Consider the following 17156-nt stretch of genomic DNA (forward strand, 5'->3'; position numbering starts at 1 on the left):
AGGGGTTGAATAACATGTGTATCTCAAAGTAAAAAAAAAACAAGAAAAAAAAAAATACGTTCAAAAACGTGTATTCACAATTTTACTGCAGATGGGTGGGGAACTCGATAATATCCGAATATTTGCACGAAACTCACGAACAGCCACAGCATGTATTGATGAAATGCTTCTTGAACTGCTTTATGTATTGCATGCATGTGAATAAAGAAATGAAACTTAAATTTCATTTAATTGGTTTTACTTTTAGATAAATTTGCAGTGCTTTGATTAATTTACATCTGTTTAAAGGAAGCTGCCTTAAATATCACCTAATTTTCAGACTTTGGCTAGAATTTCTTTTTGACGCATGAGTAAACAAAGATCACATATTATCAATAAAACTGTATACTGGAATTAGTTTAAGGTTTCGACATTTTAGAAAAATAACTAGCCAAATTCTGATTATATATGTTAAAATAAACACATGCAATTTATGGTGATGCACGTATAACGGGAAACAAGAACAAGGTTCAAACAGGATAAGCAACATTTACAGAACTCAGCCGCCCACGAGGACTTTCTTGTCACCGTTATAAGGGAATCAGAGGAGCAGTGATAAGCAGGTTGGACTACAACGCCAGCGGTCCGGGTTTGCTTCCGTGTCGCGGCTGATATCCCGACTAGTGTACAGTGGTGGGTAATTTACTTAAATTTGTATACTGTTTCCAGTAATACACAATGTATCGGCCTAGACTGGATGATCGGGAGGTAAATATGACACCTACCGTGGGCTCAGGTGGAAATAAGTTGTTCCATCCATTCCGATGGGTACCCACGTTAAACAAAAAACTTTATTTTTTACCGTTGAATATTGTGTTTTCTATCATTACAAAGCTATTTCTCTTCTTTTCCTCAATTTCATGCGAAGCTTCAGAAAAAAATTAGTACGCGCGATCAAAATGAATATGGTAGAGATTTGCCAACTTGATGCAGGAAAACATGTTCCTATGAGATAACAAGATAGAATAGCTCGAATAATTCATTAGCTGCTGGACAGAATAAAATTGTTGTTATTTTTTATTACATTCTTTCATATCCTATTTTTAAACATTTTTCTATGTCAAGAACTATATTATGATACCACCAGGGTAATCACTGCAAATCGATAAACAAATTGTATCCGAATCCGCCATGTGCAATGGGGCCCTGTTCTATATCGCACCACATTCATGTACTGTACTACAACACCATAAATACAACCAAGTTAGTCGCTGCACAATAATAAAATATTGCATCAAAATTCGTCGAAGACTACCATGTTCGAACGATATCCGTAACGCATGGCGAAGCGCGACAGTACGATGGCGAAGTGCGACAGTACGATGGTGAAGCGCGACAGTGCGATGAGTAATGTCGCGCTTCGCCATCGTACTGTCGCGCTTCGCCATCGCACTGTCGTGTTGTCACCACCGTACCGTACTGTCGCGCTTCGCCATCGTACCGTCGTACCTTCGCGCTTCGCGTTCACAGGGAGCAGGCACTGGCCCTAACGGAACACCTTAGTTAACACATAATACATTGATTGAGTTTGATACATATACAATGTACGTAGGAACAAAAGCTCTCTCTCTCTCTCTACCCCCCCCCCCCCCCCCCCCCCTCTCTCTCTCTCTCTCTGTCGATATATACCTTCTGCTAGTTTTTAGGAAATGCCAACGTTACAAACTCCATTTGTTTCTCATTTTGCTTGGAAGTACTTTCAGTGTTTATATATACATCTCTAGTCTGCAAATTAACGAAATAAATTTCCAGTATAAGCGAAGAGAGAATGGAATATTAGATACAGGCATGTCCGGCTAACTTCGTCTAGCTCTTTATAAATAGACTGCCTGTATTTTTAAGGTGCCATGTGTTAAACACCGACACACGTAAAGCCTTCTTCCATTAGACGAACCTGTACTGGCTTCTTTATCATGGTAATAGTCGTTAGAGACTGTACAGAAGTAAACAAATGTTCTATATATTCTATATAAAATTAACAATCTTCTAAAAGCTATAACACAGAGTCAGACACATTTTAAAAAGAATTACTAGCCTTATCTTCTTAAATGATCTATACACCACCAAAAAAGAACAAGAAAAGTAGGGGTCATGTATCTTCTAAGAGAGATTTCTTCTCTGACAGGTCAACACTATGGAATATCTTCCAAACTGACATCTAAACTGTGGGTATGAACATATGAGTAACATTTCTTTAACTGCAAAAATATCTCCTTGAAAATGCTACCAAAATGTCAAGTATAGGTCCACAATGAAATAAAAACAGGAACTGGCTTACATAAAACATGAAAATGCAACTTTAACTAGGAATAAACTGAGGATGATTTTTTCTGTCCGCCATTATCCGGCAGCCTGAAAGTGCTGCTTGATTTCCTATTGTTCCTAGATAGTGGAGAAACAATCAGCTCTTAGTGTTTTCCTCAAACCATTCGCCCAACTTTGAAAGTGTGTACTTTTCTTAAACAGTTAGTCCCAAAAAACCAGTCGGGCGAAGTGTTTGAGAAAAGTACTGAGAACTGACGGCAGACGCTTTGTGCGGAGGAAAGCACTCATTTTGCTGTATTCGACGCGCTTTCATGTATGAAAATTTGTCAAGCAATAAAGAAAATATAGCTGAATCGAGACGCTTTCTCCGTGTGTACAGCATACAAAGGTCGCGTTGTTTGTTTACTGAATTATTTTTTCACGATATTAAAATAGCTCTTCAACCTCTTTAAATATTTTAATTCTAACATTGTTGTGATAAAAGGCTTATCCTGATCAATAAGAAAATAGCTGTAACTGCATGTTCTACATGTATAGAAAACAATTCCCTAAATTGATTAAAACGCTTCATCGGCATCAGATGTTTGTAAGTGCGCATATAAGCTGTTAACATTTACTGGCAGGTTATTTCATATTTTTAAAACAATTGTTTATAAGCTATATTTGCCGCAGGGTGAAGAATTGTGAGCAACATTTTTACACAAGATGAGCTTCGTTTGTGGAAAAATATTTAGACTTATTTTTGTCTTAATTAGTTTCGCTGGGCTAATAAGGGGTGAGATGCCCGGATTCTTTGGTAAGTACACATTTTCATAAAACGCATAATTTGGTTTAGAGATATCCAATGCCACTCTTCCAACCAAATATTTATCTTTAGAAATTTATTTCAATGTAGAAAATCTTCATCAAATGTTTCTGATATGGTGGCATATTTCTGCCACGAGATATAGCTAGGTAGCTATCGCGATACTTAAAAAAAAAGATATCTTGATAAAGCGAAGTTTTCTGAAAAGATTATCTCAATAGTCCTAAGTTTCCTGTTAATATTATTGCGATAATTTACATTAGTATCTCGATATTTTTGCGTAAGTGCCTACAGTTGCCATTTATTAGCAAGATAGCTATCTCGATACTTTCACGATTATCTTGATATTTCCAATTTTTCTGAAAACTTTATCTCAATTAGCCTAAAGTTTCCTGGAAATAAAAGAATATCTGGATAACAATAATTTAATGCAATAATGTTTGCAGAAAAGGCACATTTTTGGAATGTTTAGAGTATTGCCGTGATAGCTACCAAGTATCTCGTGGCAGTTTCAAGAACTAACGCAACATTTTGCGCTAAAAATATTTCCAGTAAACAAATACAATATCTAGAAAATAATATTTTTTTGCTGAAATGTTTTCAGAAAAATTCACAAATTTCTCGGAAAGTGTACAAAATTATCATGAGAGCTACCTAGCTATCTCGTGGCAGAAATATGCCGCCATAATCTGACTTTACAAAATATATAAAATAATTGGGCATTTAGAGCTACATTCATAATTAAATGCCATTCAGTCACAAACGGTTTTCTAGTAGTTGTAGAATTGATTCTTTTGTTATTATGTTGATGGGATAATGTTCATCTTTTGAAAAAAAAATATCTTAGCGAAATTATTCAAATTGATAAAAGAATAGTCGAGAGCTAATTTCAAATTGCCGCTAAAGGTGTCGTTCATTGGTTTAAATTGTGTTTTACCACTGAATTCAATGTAATAAATTCAAATTAATATGTACTAGGAGTGTTTCATTTATTAAATGTATAGCCTGTTTCAAGAAAATCACGAGGAAATGGATTTATCATGACAGTTTTTTTATTTCTACTGACTGTAACATTTGGCTTCTGGCCTTTTATGCTGTTTATAGACTATTTACACCCTTTCACAAGCTGGAGTAAAATTCTTTACATTAACTTTTGAGTTTAATAGATTTAATTAAATCAAATCAGTGGAAATCCCATAGGCATTTTGTCTTAAACACAGTACAATTTTGAGTTGGTCTCTAAAATACCTATAATAGCTTTTCGTTGTTTCTCAACGTTAAGTACATGTATCATTCTGTAAAAAATAACTCAAAATAAGAAGTGGGAATAAAATCAAATTTCATAATCATTACAATTCAACATTGTTTGTTAGAAACTAGCAGCAGTCAATGAGTGTTGCAAATATTGTTGTTTTAGCTGTTTTTGTTACTTTTGCTGGATTTTTTTTCATGACAATTGTATAGTTCAATTGAGAACACTAATATGTATTTCGTAAGAACGAAATAATATTTCGTAAAATCTAATTGATATATAACTATTGCGGTGCCTGACCTGTTATGGCAGGATATAATTTACTAGAAAAGAAAAATTTTGTCAATGAAAATACAGGTTAACTATATAGACAAGATCAATGTTCAGTTTGACGGCTCAAAGATCATGATTAGCTGTGTCACAATGTTGTCAATATTTTTCGGCGAATGCCGTACTAAGAACGAGTTCGAGACCTGGACCGGCCCGTGCCACGTGACGTAAGTTTGCAAATCGGACTACTTGATAACGCAATATAGATAATTTATCAAAAGCGTGTGGCAAATTATAGCTATGCAATAATCACGTGACTGCGGTTAAAGCCCGCATTCGGAACGCTTTTGATATATTTGACATCTACCGCCCAAAATGGAGGTCGAAATGACGTTTATACTGGTAAACACGATCAATTTACAGATATATTCAAAGTATTGTCATATTATCTACCTAAAAGTGTATATTTTTGTTTATTTATTTCTTTTCTACTGTTTAGTTATCATTTAATCAAATTAAACGAGTAGTTAAGCAAAAACTTCAAATAAATTCCCAGTGCAGCTAGCTTGTTTACACTCCCCACCCACCAAAGGCCTTGCTCCCCACCCCCCACAACACCCATGCAGAATACCCCCTACCTACCGCAGAATACCCCCATCACATCAATGATTTCTACCAATATCTGTGTTCAAATCCCCAGCAACAGGTTCATGCTCATTGATAACCCCATGATACATGGGAAATACACAATTTTCCACACAAATAACAAGATGTCACAATTTCTACAATTAAAATTCATGAGCACTATCTATTAAATTTCATCAAAGGATTTAATTCCATCTATGAAAATGGTATGGTCATTATCTGAAAATGTTAGTAGACTTGTGCCAAGAAAAAAAATAAGGCTCACTATTTACAGTTTGCCATTTATTTCTTACAACACTTGACTCCATAACATACAAACACTGGCCATGTAACGACATTTTTGTTATGTCACCTAGCAAGCATCATACATACCTTAACAACCTTTGAAATTTCTCTTTCTTTAGGTGACCTTTGGTCTGTCTCAAACTATTCAAAAAGAGGAACATGGCATTTACAAATGATTAGAAGACATATAAACTGAAGTTACCCATATCAACTTCCACTTGTACACTGACAATAAGTGAATAACAGACTGAAGCTTATTACTCTTTAAAAGTCAACACAGATTTCTTCAAATTTAGCATTAAATTTAGAAAAAATGTCACATCTTAATATATATGAAAAATATTTGTAGAAATATAATGGCTGTTCCTGTTCAGAGTGCAATCTGATGCCGTTTGAATCCCTAGTGACTCAAAATAATATGTAAATCTAGACTAAGTGCTTATTTAAAAATCTGTAAAGATCATTACATGTACATCATTACCTGCTTACTGGGATATTGACCTGAAAATAAACAAACCACAACAATAAATAAGTTATAAAAATACATTCTCATACCGGTAAACAAACATTTATGTATGTATTCTAGGTCTAGATACATTACAGAATTAAAATTATAATACACGTTCAACTGAAACTTATTTCCAGTTCTCTGTGTATGCAGAGCTGTATTCAATTATTATTAATAACAATGCTCAAATATGATGACCTAAAATTCTATTTGTTTAGTAAAAGACATCACCAAATCATCACATGCTTACATTGTTTTAATTCTGTAACTAAAGAATAGGAAAAATACAAAAATACATGGATGTCACGCAATTCTTTCCATTACAACTTATGTAAACATTCCATGTCCAATATGAAAGCCTTCCGCGTCATTATGGAAAAATATTGCATGATGGCAGTCCATTGAAACTCAATAAAAAATTTTTTTAGGTATGTAATAAGACAGATAATTTGTTGTACAAAATACCATGCAATTCATATTAGGTATATCTCTTATTCAAGTATATTTCAAGCTCAAACATATACCTATGTTTGTAGTGGCGTATTACACCAAAAATACATATCCTTCAGGTAGTGTGTAAACTACACGCACATAGTTATGCTAATAATTACAAGTTGCAAATACAAATTATACTTACCAGGTTGCGGACCTAAATACACCTGTCCATATCTCACAGCAGGAATATGATCTGGTTAGAGGTCTGTAAATGATTAAACGGTTTAAAGTGCAAAAATGAGACAGTGATATACAAGACTGCCATTTTTTAAACACGTAACTACTCAAAATATTAACAAACTGTATAAACAGAATGTGCCAAAATTATAAGAGATAAAATCATTACAGAACACTTTACGAGACCTTTGAATTGGTAATTACAAACTGTAATGACAGAATTAAACAAACCTGTATTTAATCCAATATTAATTAATCCAGCTGTTTTTTTTTTAAAACCCAATACATGTATTCACTTACATGGATATCCAGATAATTAACAGGTATCTTATCAAAGCATAACCCATAAAATTGAAGCATTTCTTGGGGAAAATTCTGACCTATTGTCAATGCACATCGATGCACACAAAACAAAAAAAGGGAGATAAATCTGATTTAAAATATAACTACCCAAACCCTTAACTCAGGACTGACACATATGCTAAATTTCTGGCTTATTTCCCATAAAAACAAAGACCTGCTAGGTGTCTCATACATACATACCATTATTTTTCAGGATATTTCAGGGATTCTGAGCTAAACTTCCCAAATTGTTACCCTTTGTCCAGGACATACATGGTGAGGTGAATGGACCCAATGGGGAGGGTGGTTATTTTGACAAAGGTTAAGGAGGTACTTAGAGGTAACCGGTTGTGGAAGAGGGGTTAAATGTCTTCAGGTGTTTGTGTGTGTGTGTGTGGGGGGGGATTTCTCCTTTAGTCTTGTTTATAGTCTCTATAACATTTTTCATTATGAAAACAAGCCTTTAGTGATAATAGGTATATAGGCCACCCTTTAGGGACAGCGTTAGTGTCCGCCTACAGATCTCGAGGTCCGGGGTTCAAGCCCCTATAGGGACCCCGAGTACTTTATCTCCCAGGGTTTACTTTAAGCCTAAAAACAAGATATTAAATAATGTGTGGGCATATTTGTACAAGCTATTTTTGTGGAAAAGGGGATTAACAGGTAAATAGAGCAATGGGTTGTCTATATGGAAGGAGGGTTTCAATTTTGTCTGTGCACTGTGTAAGCAGTTCCGAAGCCGGGGACGGGGTATTTCACTGATAAATGGTAAAGGAATGAACTCAATGGGGAGGGTGGTAATTTTTGGGACAGGAAAGGAGGTATTAAGACGGAACAGGGTGTGGAAGCTGGGTTAAATGTCTGCAGGAGGTGAGGGGGGGGGGGGGGGGCGATTTCTCTTTTAAATTACTGCTTCAACATGGTTGAGGGGATATAATAATACATTTTTCTGGAATAAGCCTAGTTAACTGGGTCTTGTTTTTACAAGTTTCTCTGTAACATTTTTCGTTGTAAAAACAAGCCTAAACACAGAAGTTTAATACCGTGCGGGCATATCTGCACAAAAAACCCTTGAGCCAACACAAAACTCCTATAATTTCAAGAACAGAGTTACAAATATGAAATTATTCATTAAAATTATGGGTGGGGTACATATGTACGATTTAGGTTCTTGGATTGCGTTAATGGCAATTAATTTAACACCTTCTTCCATATTCATTAAAAATTCAATTAGTGATTTAAATCTATTACTTCCTTACCATATTTACGCATCAAACACAGTTTAACTTACAATAAAAGCCAGTTACGCGCTTAATTTCTGCAGCCGGCAAAGACGCAATATGGCGGCCAAAATATCCCATGTGCTACCGAGGGTATCCGAATGTAAATTTTGTAAGAGGAGCGCCGAAGCTAGAAAACTGCATAGCTATCAAATGTTAATCCGTTATCAAAATGAAAGATTTATGCAACGCTCTGCCTGATTGGAAGAGCGTGTCTATTTTTTTCACTCTGCTGATTGTGTAACGCTAAATGTCAGACAAAGCGTTTATCCTTAAGGATGTAGGAACGAAATTTTTCTAACGTTAAGAATTTTTTCATACTCTGTGAGCTTGAAGAACATTAGTTTCCAAGACAAACAAGAGTCATCGAACTCGTTTTAATTTTATAGGGCATTTTCTTCACCCACTGTTTAAGCATTTCTGAAATTTTGTAAAATTGAAAAAATGGTGGTACTTAATAAAACATATAATATCCCACTTAATATTTTAGGGATTTCAGGTCTTACATGTTAATATGTATACAAGGTGATGTCAGTATTATATAAGCATAAATGTCGCTAACAAATCTCTTTCACTTTTACATGTTGACATAAATACCCCACCCACTTTATTTTCAATGGAAAAAACGTATTTAGATCTACAAAAAAAATTCAGACGTTAAGATTTTCAAAATATTTTGCAGCTTTAATAACACACAAAAATGCTTCAAAATGGAAAGAAAAAAAGTTGGGGTCAACGTTCATCTAAGAGATTTATTAAGAAAAAACTGTTAAAAACTGGCGAATTTTGATATTTTTGTTCTTTGTTTATTTATATTTTCTAGATAATATAAAGTGTTATCTTGAAAAGTTTTATTTCAATTATAGCTTATCATTATTAGTATCCGTCAGGAAAATATCAAAACCAAACCTGATCTACTTAAAAAGATATTTGAAATTACCTACCCCTACCCCATTGTAAATCTTACGTCAATTTTAGCCAAATGCCAGCCAACAAAAATAAGGGTGATTTTTTTTTATCGCAAAAAGTAGATTATATTTGGTTAAATGGTACATTATTAGCCATGTTTTACTTATTTAGCATTAATTTTTGGCAAAACTTTTGTTAGAAAGCAATATTTGAAGAAACATTTTTCAAAATGGCGGATATCCTGAAAAAACGCTCGTACATCCTTAATGACGCTGTTTACAGTTTTAAAGCATGTTTTGCTCAGTATATTTAGCAAGAATATTGATTTATCTAAAAAATGATAAGTTAGTTTAATAAATATAATAAAAACCTGTTTAAATACCAACATATATCAATTTACAGAAAGGGCTGAATACGGTCTGCGTATCACATGAATAAGGGTGTGATTAGCCGATCGATTAAAGTCGTGTCTTCCAGACCACTGCTGTAATTATTCATCGTAGAATAAACGAAACAAAATTGCTTACCTACGAAACCTTTGTAAAAAATTAAAAGAGAACCATTTAAATTGTTGAAGTGTGGTGTTTAGTTCTGCTATTTGCATAATGTTAGATATAAAATGATATGAATAATATTCTGTAAAAAGATCCTTTGAAAACTTCATAAACTTCTTGTCTTACTACAATTCGCCGACAATCTTTTTTAAAGATATTTCTTGTTTGTTTTCATTTTGAAATAAAGGGAGGTGATTCAATAATGTGTAAATATTAGCCCTGTTACTTCGCCTTTCTTATATGACATTGTGGTAAAGTGTAAACAGATTTTTTTATTTTCATTAAGCATCTCTTGATCCAGATACTGGATACTGGAAATAAAGCTTTCTTCATTTAAAGTCTAAGAACTAAGTAGTTGAGATCCTGCTTTACAAGAATTCATCAGAAGCGCGTCAAGTTTATGCACTGAACTGTCGATTGTGAAAGAATGTTTTAAACATATTGAAGTATTAAAAAGGATGGATTGCTAGAAGAGGATATTCACTAAACTTTTTGTTAAAGTAACATTTTTTTTGTTTAATGCAGAACATTGCACTCCTGACCAGTGGTCATGTAATGGTGCATGTATACAAGGAACCAAGGTTTGCAACGGACAGAGTGAATGCGCCGATGGATCGGACGAAGAACGTTGTGCTCGTGAGGAAACATAATTTCTACACTTCGTGAGAAATGACGGCGTTATAAAATAAGAAAACTCTAATATATTAACATTCATACCAATGGTATAGATTGATAATATACTTAAATTGCCTTCTACTATTAACGAGTAGGAATTGTAAATATTAATCTTAAAACCCGTTTCACGATTTTTAATACCAGGAGAGTGTTGAAAATTTGCCGGGTAATACAATTCACCCTCAGATGTAGAATAACTTTATTTCTCAAGGTCCATATAAAATAGTCATAAAATTCCATTCCATAATGTTTTACTTTTCGACAGATGGAGTTATGTAAAATATAGTATATTTTATAAATTATAAATGATGTCATACAATTATGCAGAGTATATGAACATTAAAATGATTATGCATTTTAGCTCTACAAACGTGTCCATCAAGCAAGCTTGTATGTCCGCGAAATGATGGCAAAACTACATGCGTTAATAACCCAAGCAAATGTCCTCAGATAAGTATTCTTTTATTGTTAATCAGGCATAGGTCTTAGCATTGTCTTTGTATATTGTTTACAATTCATTTCCCAAGGGTCACGTCGCGACGACTTGTTTTGGCGCAGAGGGCAGTAGACAGTTGAGGGCAGTAAACAGCTGCTACATTTATAATATGTTGCTTATAGATGAGCATGGGGTTTTCATACACACTCACCAGTTTTTCATACACTTCCATTGGGATCTCATATACATTCATGAATTTTGTCATAACATTCATGTGTTTCCCATATGCCATCATATATTTCACATATACATATATGAAAATCTTATACACATTTACTGGCCATATTCATTGATTTTTCATACACATACATTGGTTCACATAGTCATACATTACTGGGTTTCTCATACATATTCATGAGTTTCTCCTACATATCCATGAGTTTCTCCTACATATTCAGGAGTTTCTCGTACAAATCCATGAGTTTTTCGTACATCTTCATGAGATTGTCATAATACGCAAAACCGGAATCCTCGTACACATGCATATGGTTCTTGTATACAGTATTGGTTTCTTGTACTAATTTATGGATTTTCCGTATACATTTATTTGTTTCTCAGACAAATCTATGGGTTTCTGTGTACATTGATGGTTTTCATATACATCCATTGGATTCCCATATATATTCATTGGATTCTTATCCATGTGTTTCTTTAACATATATTTAAGTGTTATAGGTTCTCATACACATCCCTGGCTTCGTTAAACACATAAATGGAATAGTCATTCGTGATTTACAAACTTAACGGTTTCTCATACATATCCATGGATTTGTCAAAATAATACATGGGGTTCTGGTACACATCCATGGGTTTCTTGTACAAGTTGGGGGAGTTTCATTACACATTCATGAAGTTTTGTTTTTATTATTCTAATTAACTTAGGAGCGCATGGACCAGGGTCAGTAGGTCAAAGTCAATGTAACGAATTACACTCAAAGGACAAATCTATCCAAACTATTTCGTGTCTGGAGTATAACTTAATATCCATTCAAGATATTGACTTCAGACTTGTCAAACAAGTAGACGCTGACATGATGTGTGTCAGTAGATCAAAGGTCGAGAATTCAACACGGACAAATCTGTCCATGATATTTCGTATCTGGAGTATAACTTATTAAACATTCAAGCTTTCGACTGTACACGTGGCTTATAGGACGATGTACAGAGCAAATGAACCAGGTTGGTTGAAACTGAGCTCAGAAGTCAAATTTATCCTTCATATCGTGTGTCTGGTGAACAATTAAAACATTTTACTTCAAAACTTGGAATATAGGTAAGTGGTTTTTAGACGATGTGCAGTGTGCAAGAATTCACATTATTCTCCCTACCTCTACCTTAATCCCTTCCCCCCGCCCCTCTTTCGAACAACCTTCAATACACACTCTTAAAAATATACCCTATTTTCACTTTAATTTTATAATCGCAGAAAGGATGTACCTTATTTCACTTTACTTTTATAATCGAAGAAAGGATGTACTTTATTTTCACTTTACTTTTATAAGAGAAGAGAGGATGTGGCGCACCACCAGACATTACTAATGGTAGAGTGCATCTCTCAAAAGAGAAATCAGCTATAGGGGCCAAGGCAGAAATTGAGTGTGATAGCGGGTTTGGAATAGGATGCGGTAGTACAATAAGGTGTTTACCCTCGGGACGCTGGGAGACAAGTCAGTGTTCTCCATCAGGTGAAGAGATTTATAATGTTTTCTGTCATTGTCAAACGTTTATACTAAGAGTATGCATATAGGGAGCTCTTTGGAGAAAACGAAAGTCATATAAATCAGTGTTGTTTAGGGTTGAATAAAATATAAACAAACATATATGAGTAATGCCATGGGAAAACCAACATAGTGGGTATGCGACCAGCATGGATCCAGACCAGCCTGCGCATCCGCGCAGTCTGGTCAGGATCCATGCTGTTCGCTAATAGTTTCTCCAATTCCAATAGGCTTTAAAAGCGAACAGCATGGAGCCTGACCAGACTGCGCGGATGCGCAGGCTGGTCTGGATCCATGCTGGTCGCATACCCACTATGTTGGTTTTCTCATGGCACGTCTCATATAAACAAGCATGATAGCACCGTTTTTAAGAGTACTTCTCTTACCGTGTTCTCTTACTAGTATAAAAGTGTTATCAGCGAATCACGTACTCATTTATTATCTATGAAGATCAAACGCCTCGGAGCCGAACATGTCGGATCTCCCTGTTGAAAAAAGTACTGTACGCTAGATAATGAACTATATAGTCACAACACATTTGCCAGTAGGACTTAAATTAACTGAATTCTAAACGCCACGGGTTCACAACCTTGTTTATTCAAATAACCGTTCCTAAAATACACGTCTATAAAATAATTCCTTATACACGTATATGAAAGGACTTAAAGATTATTTCCTACGTTTCCGTCCTGTTTTCTGACTTTGAAAATTAAAAGTTCTATATTTATATATCATACAATATCTTACTTTTCAGGTTTACACTGTTACAAGTGTAAGAACAAAAACAGCAACGAGGATTGTAACGAAGAAGGAACCGAATTTTGCCCTGACAACAAACAGGTTTTTATAGTTTATAAACTATTTTAAAGCAATAATTTTTATTAAGGTAGCTCTGCACATTCCTATCAAATGTTTGCTGCAAAATAAAATTTTATTAAACGCTTATACTTAAAATTTCAAAAAATACTATAATTGTAAGAAAATTCGACTGGAAAGAAAGTTTTTGTAACTGGAATCTGTTTGGAAGACACAATTCAGATGAAAGATTTGCAAGATGAGCCGCGCCGAGAGAAAACCAACATAGTGCCTTTGCGACCAGCATGGATCCAGACCAGCCTGCGCATGCGCGCAGTCTGGTCAGGATCCATGCTGTTCGCTAATGGTTTCTCTAATTGCAATAGGCTTTGAAAGCGAACAGCCCTAGGCAGTATAGTATAAGGGTATATTTTGCATAGGATTTAGGATTAAAATGCTGATTTGACTTTTGATCCTTCAGACCTGCTTGTTTACCAAATTCACAGTCCATTACAATAGATATTGTACTTGTTGCAAAGTTGATCCTTCACAACCCAGGTGCCCGCTAATGATGAAATAATGCACGGAGGGTCACCTGGGGTCTTTCTCCAGTAATGGCAAGAAAGGGAAAACTAACTGACCATTATCATTCCTGTCGATCTAATTCAAATAGAAAAAGAAATAGATCAACGCGTTGACAATTATCACCGACATAACGTATAGCGTCAAATAGCCGACGTTTTCGGAAATGAGTTTTCATTTAATGTGTTAACTGAGCATACTAAAATTTCAAATTTTTCAATATAATAAACAGATATTGCATGATAGTTACAAACTACTGACTGACTTTTTTGTCATCAACTCTGAATGAATCATTAGTAACAGAGCATAAAAGGATACCGAAAAAGTCCATAAATCCTATTGATGTTATGAATGCATGTACTCTTCATATCCCATACGAAACTTAAAATACATGTGGAAGTATTTTTATCACACATTCCTTAACTTACCAGAACCATTGAAATTAGTAAAAGGTATGTCCGATTGTCCGTTTACATGTATTCGTTTCTTATACTTTTCAGTCATGCCAAACAAAAGTCGAATGGAAATCCAGCACCAAATACAAAATTGTATCTAAAGGTTGTAAGAATCCTGATGCCAGTTCTGGCAGTGATGAAACAGGCTGTACAGGTAGCGGTTCAAAAATCAAATGTTCAAACACGTGTTCCTCTTACCTATGTAACGAGAATATTTCTGCACCATCATTTCCAACCAACCAGAATGAGGGAAGTTCGTCCTCCTGAAACGCTTTCTAATAATGTCAGATACTGTAGGCTCAGAAACACTTGCATGTATTATTAGTCAATAAAGCATACTGAAACTTATTTGATACTTTTTTATATTGGTTTGCAAAGTGAATAAATTTAGTCAGGTGTTAGTGCATGTAGTATGTCTGATTAGACTCTTCCACGCGTTAGATACTACATATTAACCTGTATTCGATAAGACAGATCAGTGAAACAGACTATATGTCTGATGTCAGTTCTTTAGTGTGTTTGGTCTTTGCTTCGAAGATACGAAGGTACGAACAACAATGCTGATTTATCGTGACTGTGTCTTCCTGTGTCTTGGTGATGACACATCACATTGGCGTTGAAGTAATAAAACACGTGGACAAACGTTCAACAAGAAAAGCCATATTTAAATAATGCAACCGCCCATACACGTAAAGCACTCCACATGGATATAGTGCCAAGGCCAAGTTTAAAGGTATGTATGTATACGGTGGCTAAGCACATGCTCGTATTAACACAAACAAATGGAAAATAACAGCATGCAAGTAACAATCAGACACAAACAAACATGCAGAAGGATCACAGCACAGCATTTCAAAACAATCAGTGGCAATAACACCATTGGAGATTTTTAAGTACTGTGAAATCATTTATATACGTGGCTGGCTAATTGGCTTGGATTCGGGTTTTTTTTTCTTTTTCTTTTTTTTTGCTGATTTCGTTTTTTTTCTGGTCGCAGTCTTTTTAATCCCAACGAATTATATCGTTAAGATTTGAAACTCACAAAGTCTTGTTCCCACGAAATAGCCAATGTTGCCAAAATATTCAGGATCTTGTCTCAACCCATAAACAGCTTTCTTTTTCATTTTCTTTTCAAACATGAAATGAGCCGCGCCATGGGAAAACCAACATAGTGGCTTTGCGACCATCATGGATCCAGACCAGCCTGCGCATCCGTGCAGTCTGGTCAGGATCCATGCTGTTCGCTAACAGTTTCTCTAATTCCAATAGGCTTTGAAAGCGAACAGCATGGATCCTGACCAGACTGCGCAGATGCGCAGGCTGGTCTGGATCCATGCTGGTCGCAAACCCACTATGTTGGTTTCTCATGGCACGGCTCAAATAACACTGAAAGAGTCATCATCATACGGGACTATTCCCAAAATGAAACATAGCAACGCTTAGTCCTACATTCTGAGAAAAAATCAAACAGTACCAAATCATAGAAAGAAAGGATTGTCTCACATGAATATTGAAAATCATATTAAACATCTGTATAACTCTTCAAAACAATTATACTGATATATACATTGAATTCTAGAGAACAACTGCATAAAGGGGCTTCACTTTCAGACAGTTCAACGCATTTAAAACTCATCATTTGCAATAAACTGTTCTATATCTTTGTTTTGATTATTATATCGTTAAGATTTGAAACTCACAAAGTCTTGTTCCCACGAAATAGCCAATGTTGCCAAAATATTCAGGATCTTGTCTCAACCCCTAAACAGCTTTCTTTTTCATTTTGTTTCAAACATGAAATGAGCCGCGCCATGGGAAAACCAACATAGTGGCTTTGCGACCATCATGGATCCAGACCACCCTGCGCATCCGTGCAGTCTGGTCAGGATCCATGCTGTTCGCTAACGGTTTCTCTAATTGCAATAGGCTTTGAAAGCGAACAGCATGGATCCTGACCAGACTGCGCAGATGCGCAGGCTGGTCTGGATCCATGCTGGTCGCAAACCCACTATGTTGGTTTTCATGGCACGGCTCAAATAACACTGAAAGAGTCATCATCATACGGGACTATTCCCAAAATGAAACATAGCAACGCTTAGTCCTACATTCTGAGAAAAAATCAAACAGTACCAAATCATAGAAAGAAAGGATTGTCTCACATGAATATTGAAAATCATATTAAACATCTGTATAACTCTTCAAAACAATTATACTGATATATACATTGAATTCTAGAGAACAACTGCATAAAGGGGCTTCACTTTCAGACAGTTCAACGCATTTAAAACTCATCATTTGCAATAAACTGTTCTATATCTTTGTTTTGATTATTATATCGTTAAGATTTGAAACTCACAAAGTCTTGTTCCCACGAAACAGCCAATGTTGCCAAAATATTCAGGATCTTGTCTCAACCCCTAAACAGCTTTCTTTTTCATTTTGTTTCAAACATGAAATGAGCCGCGCCATGGGAAACCAACATAGTGGCTTTGCGACCATCATGGATCCAGACCACCCTGCGCATCCGTGCAGTCTGGTCAGGATCCATGCTGTTCGCTAACAGTTTCTCTAATTCCAATAGGCTTTGAAAGCGAACAGCATGGATCCTG

At 35.4% G+C, this 17156-nt stretch overlaps 1 protein-coding gene across 1 annotated transcript; it reads left to right on the forward strand.

The window, feature by feature from the left end:
• Window positions 1-2871: 2871 nt before the first annotated feature.
• On the forward strand, window positions 2872-14895 carry LOC123557110 (very low-density lipoprotein receptor-like). The gene is made up of 6 exons (XM_045348373.2): window positions 2872-3100; window positions 10352-10462; window positions 10863-10951; window positions 12499-12682; window positions 13470-13555; window positions 14593-14895. The coding sequence occupies exons 1-6, from the start codon at window positions 3010-3012 to the stop codon at window positions 14812-14814; spliced, it is 783 nt and encodes a 260-aa protein (XP_045204308.2). The 5' UTR covers window positions 2872-3009; the 3' UTR covers window positions 14815-14895.
• Window positions 14896-17156: the final 2261 nt, after the last annotated feature.

This window comes from Mercenaria mercenaria, chromosome 5 (assembly GCF_021730395.1).
Source record: "Mercenaria mercenaria strain notata chromosome 5, MADL_Memer_1, whole genome shotgun sequence".
Classification (NCBI taxonomy): domain Eukaryota; kingdom Metazoa; phylum Mollusca; class Bivalvia; order Venerida; family Veneridae; genus Mercenaria; species Mercenaria mercenaria.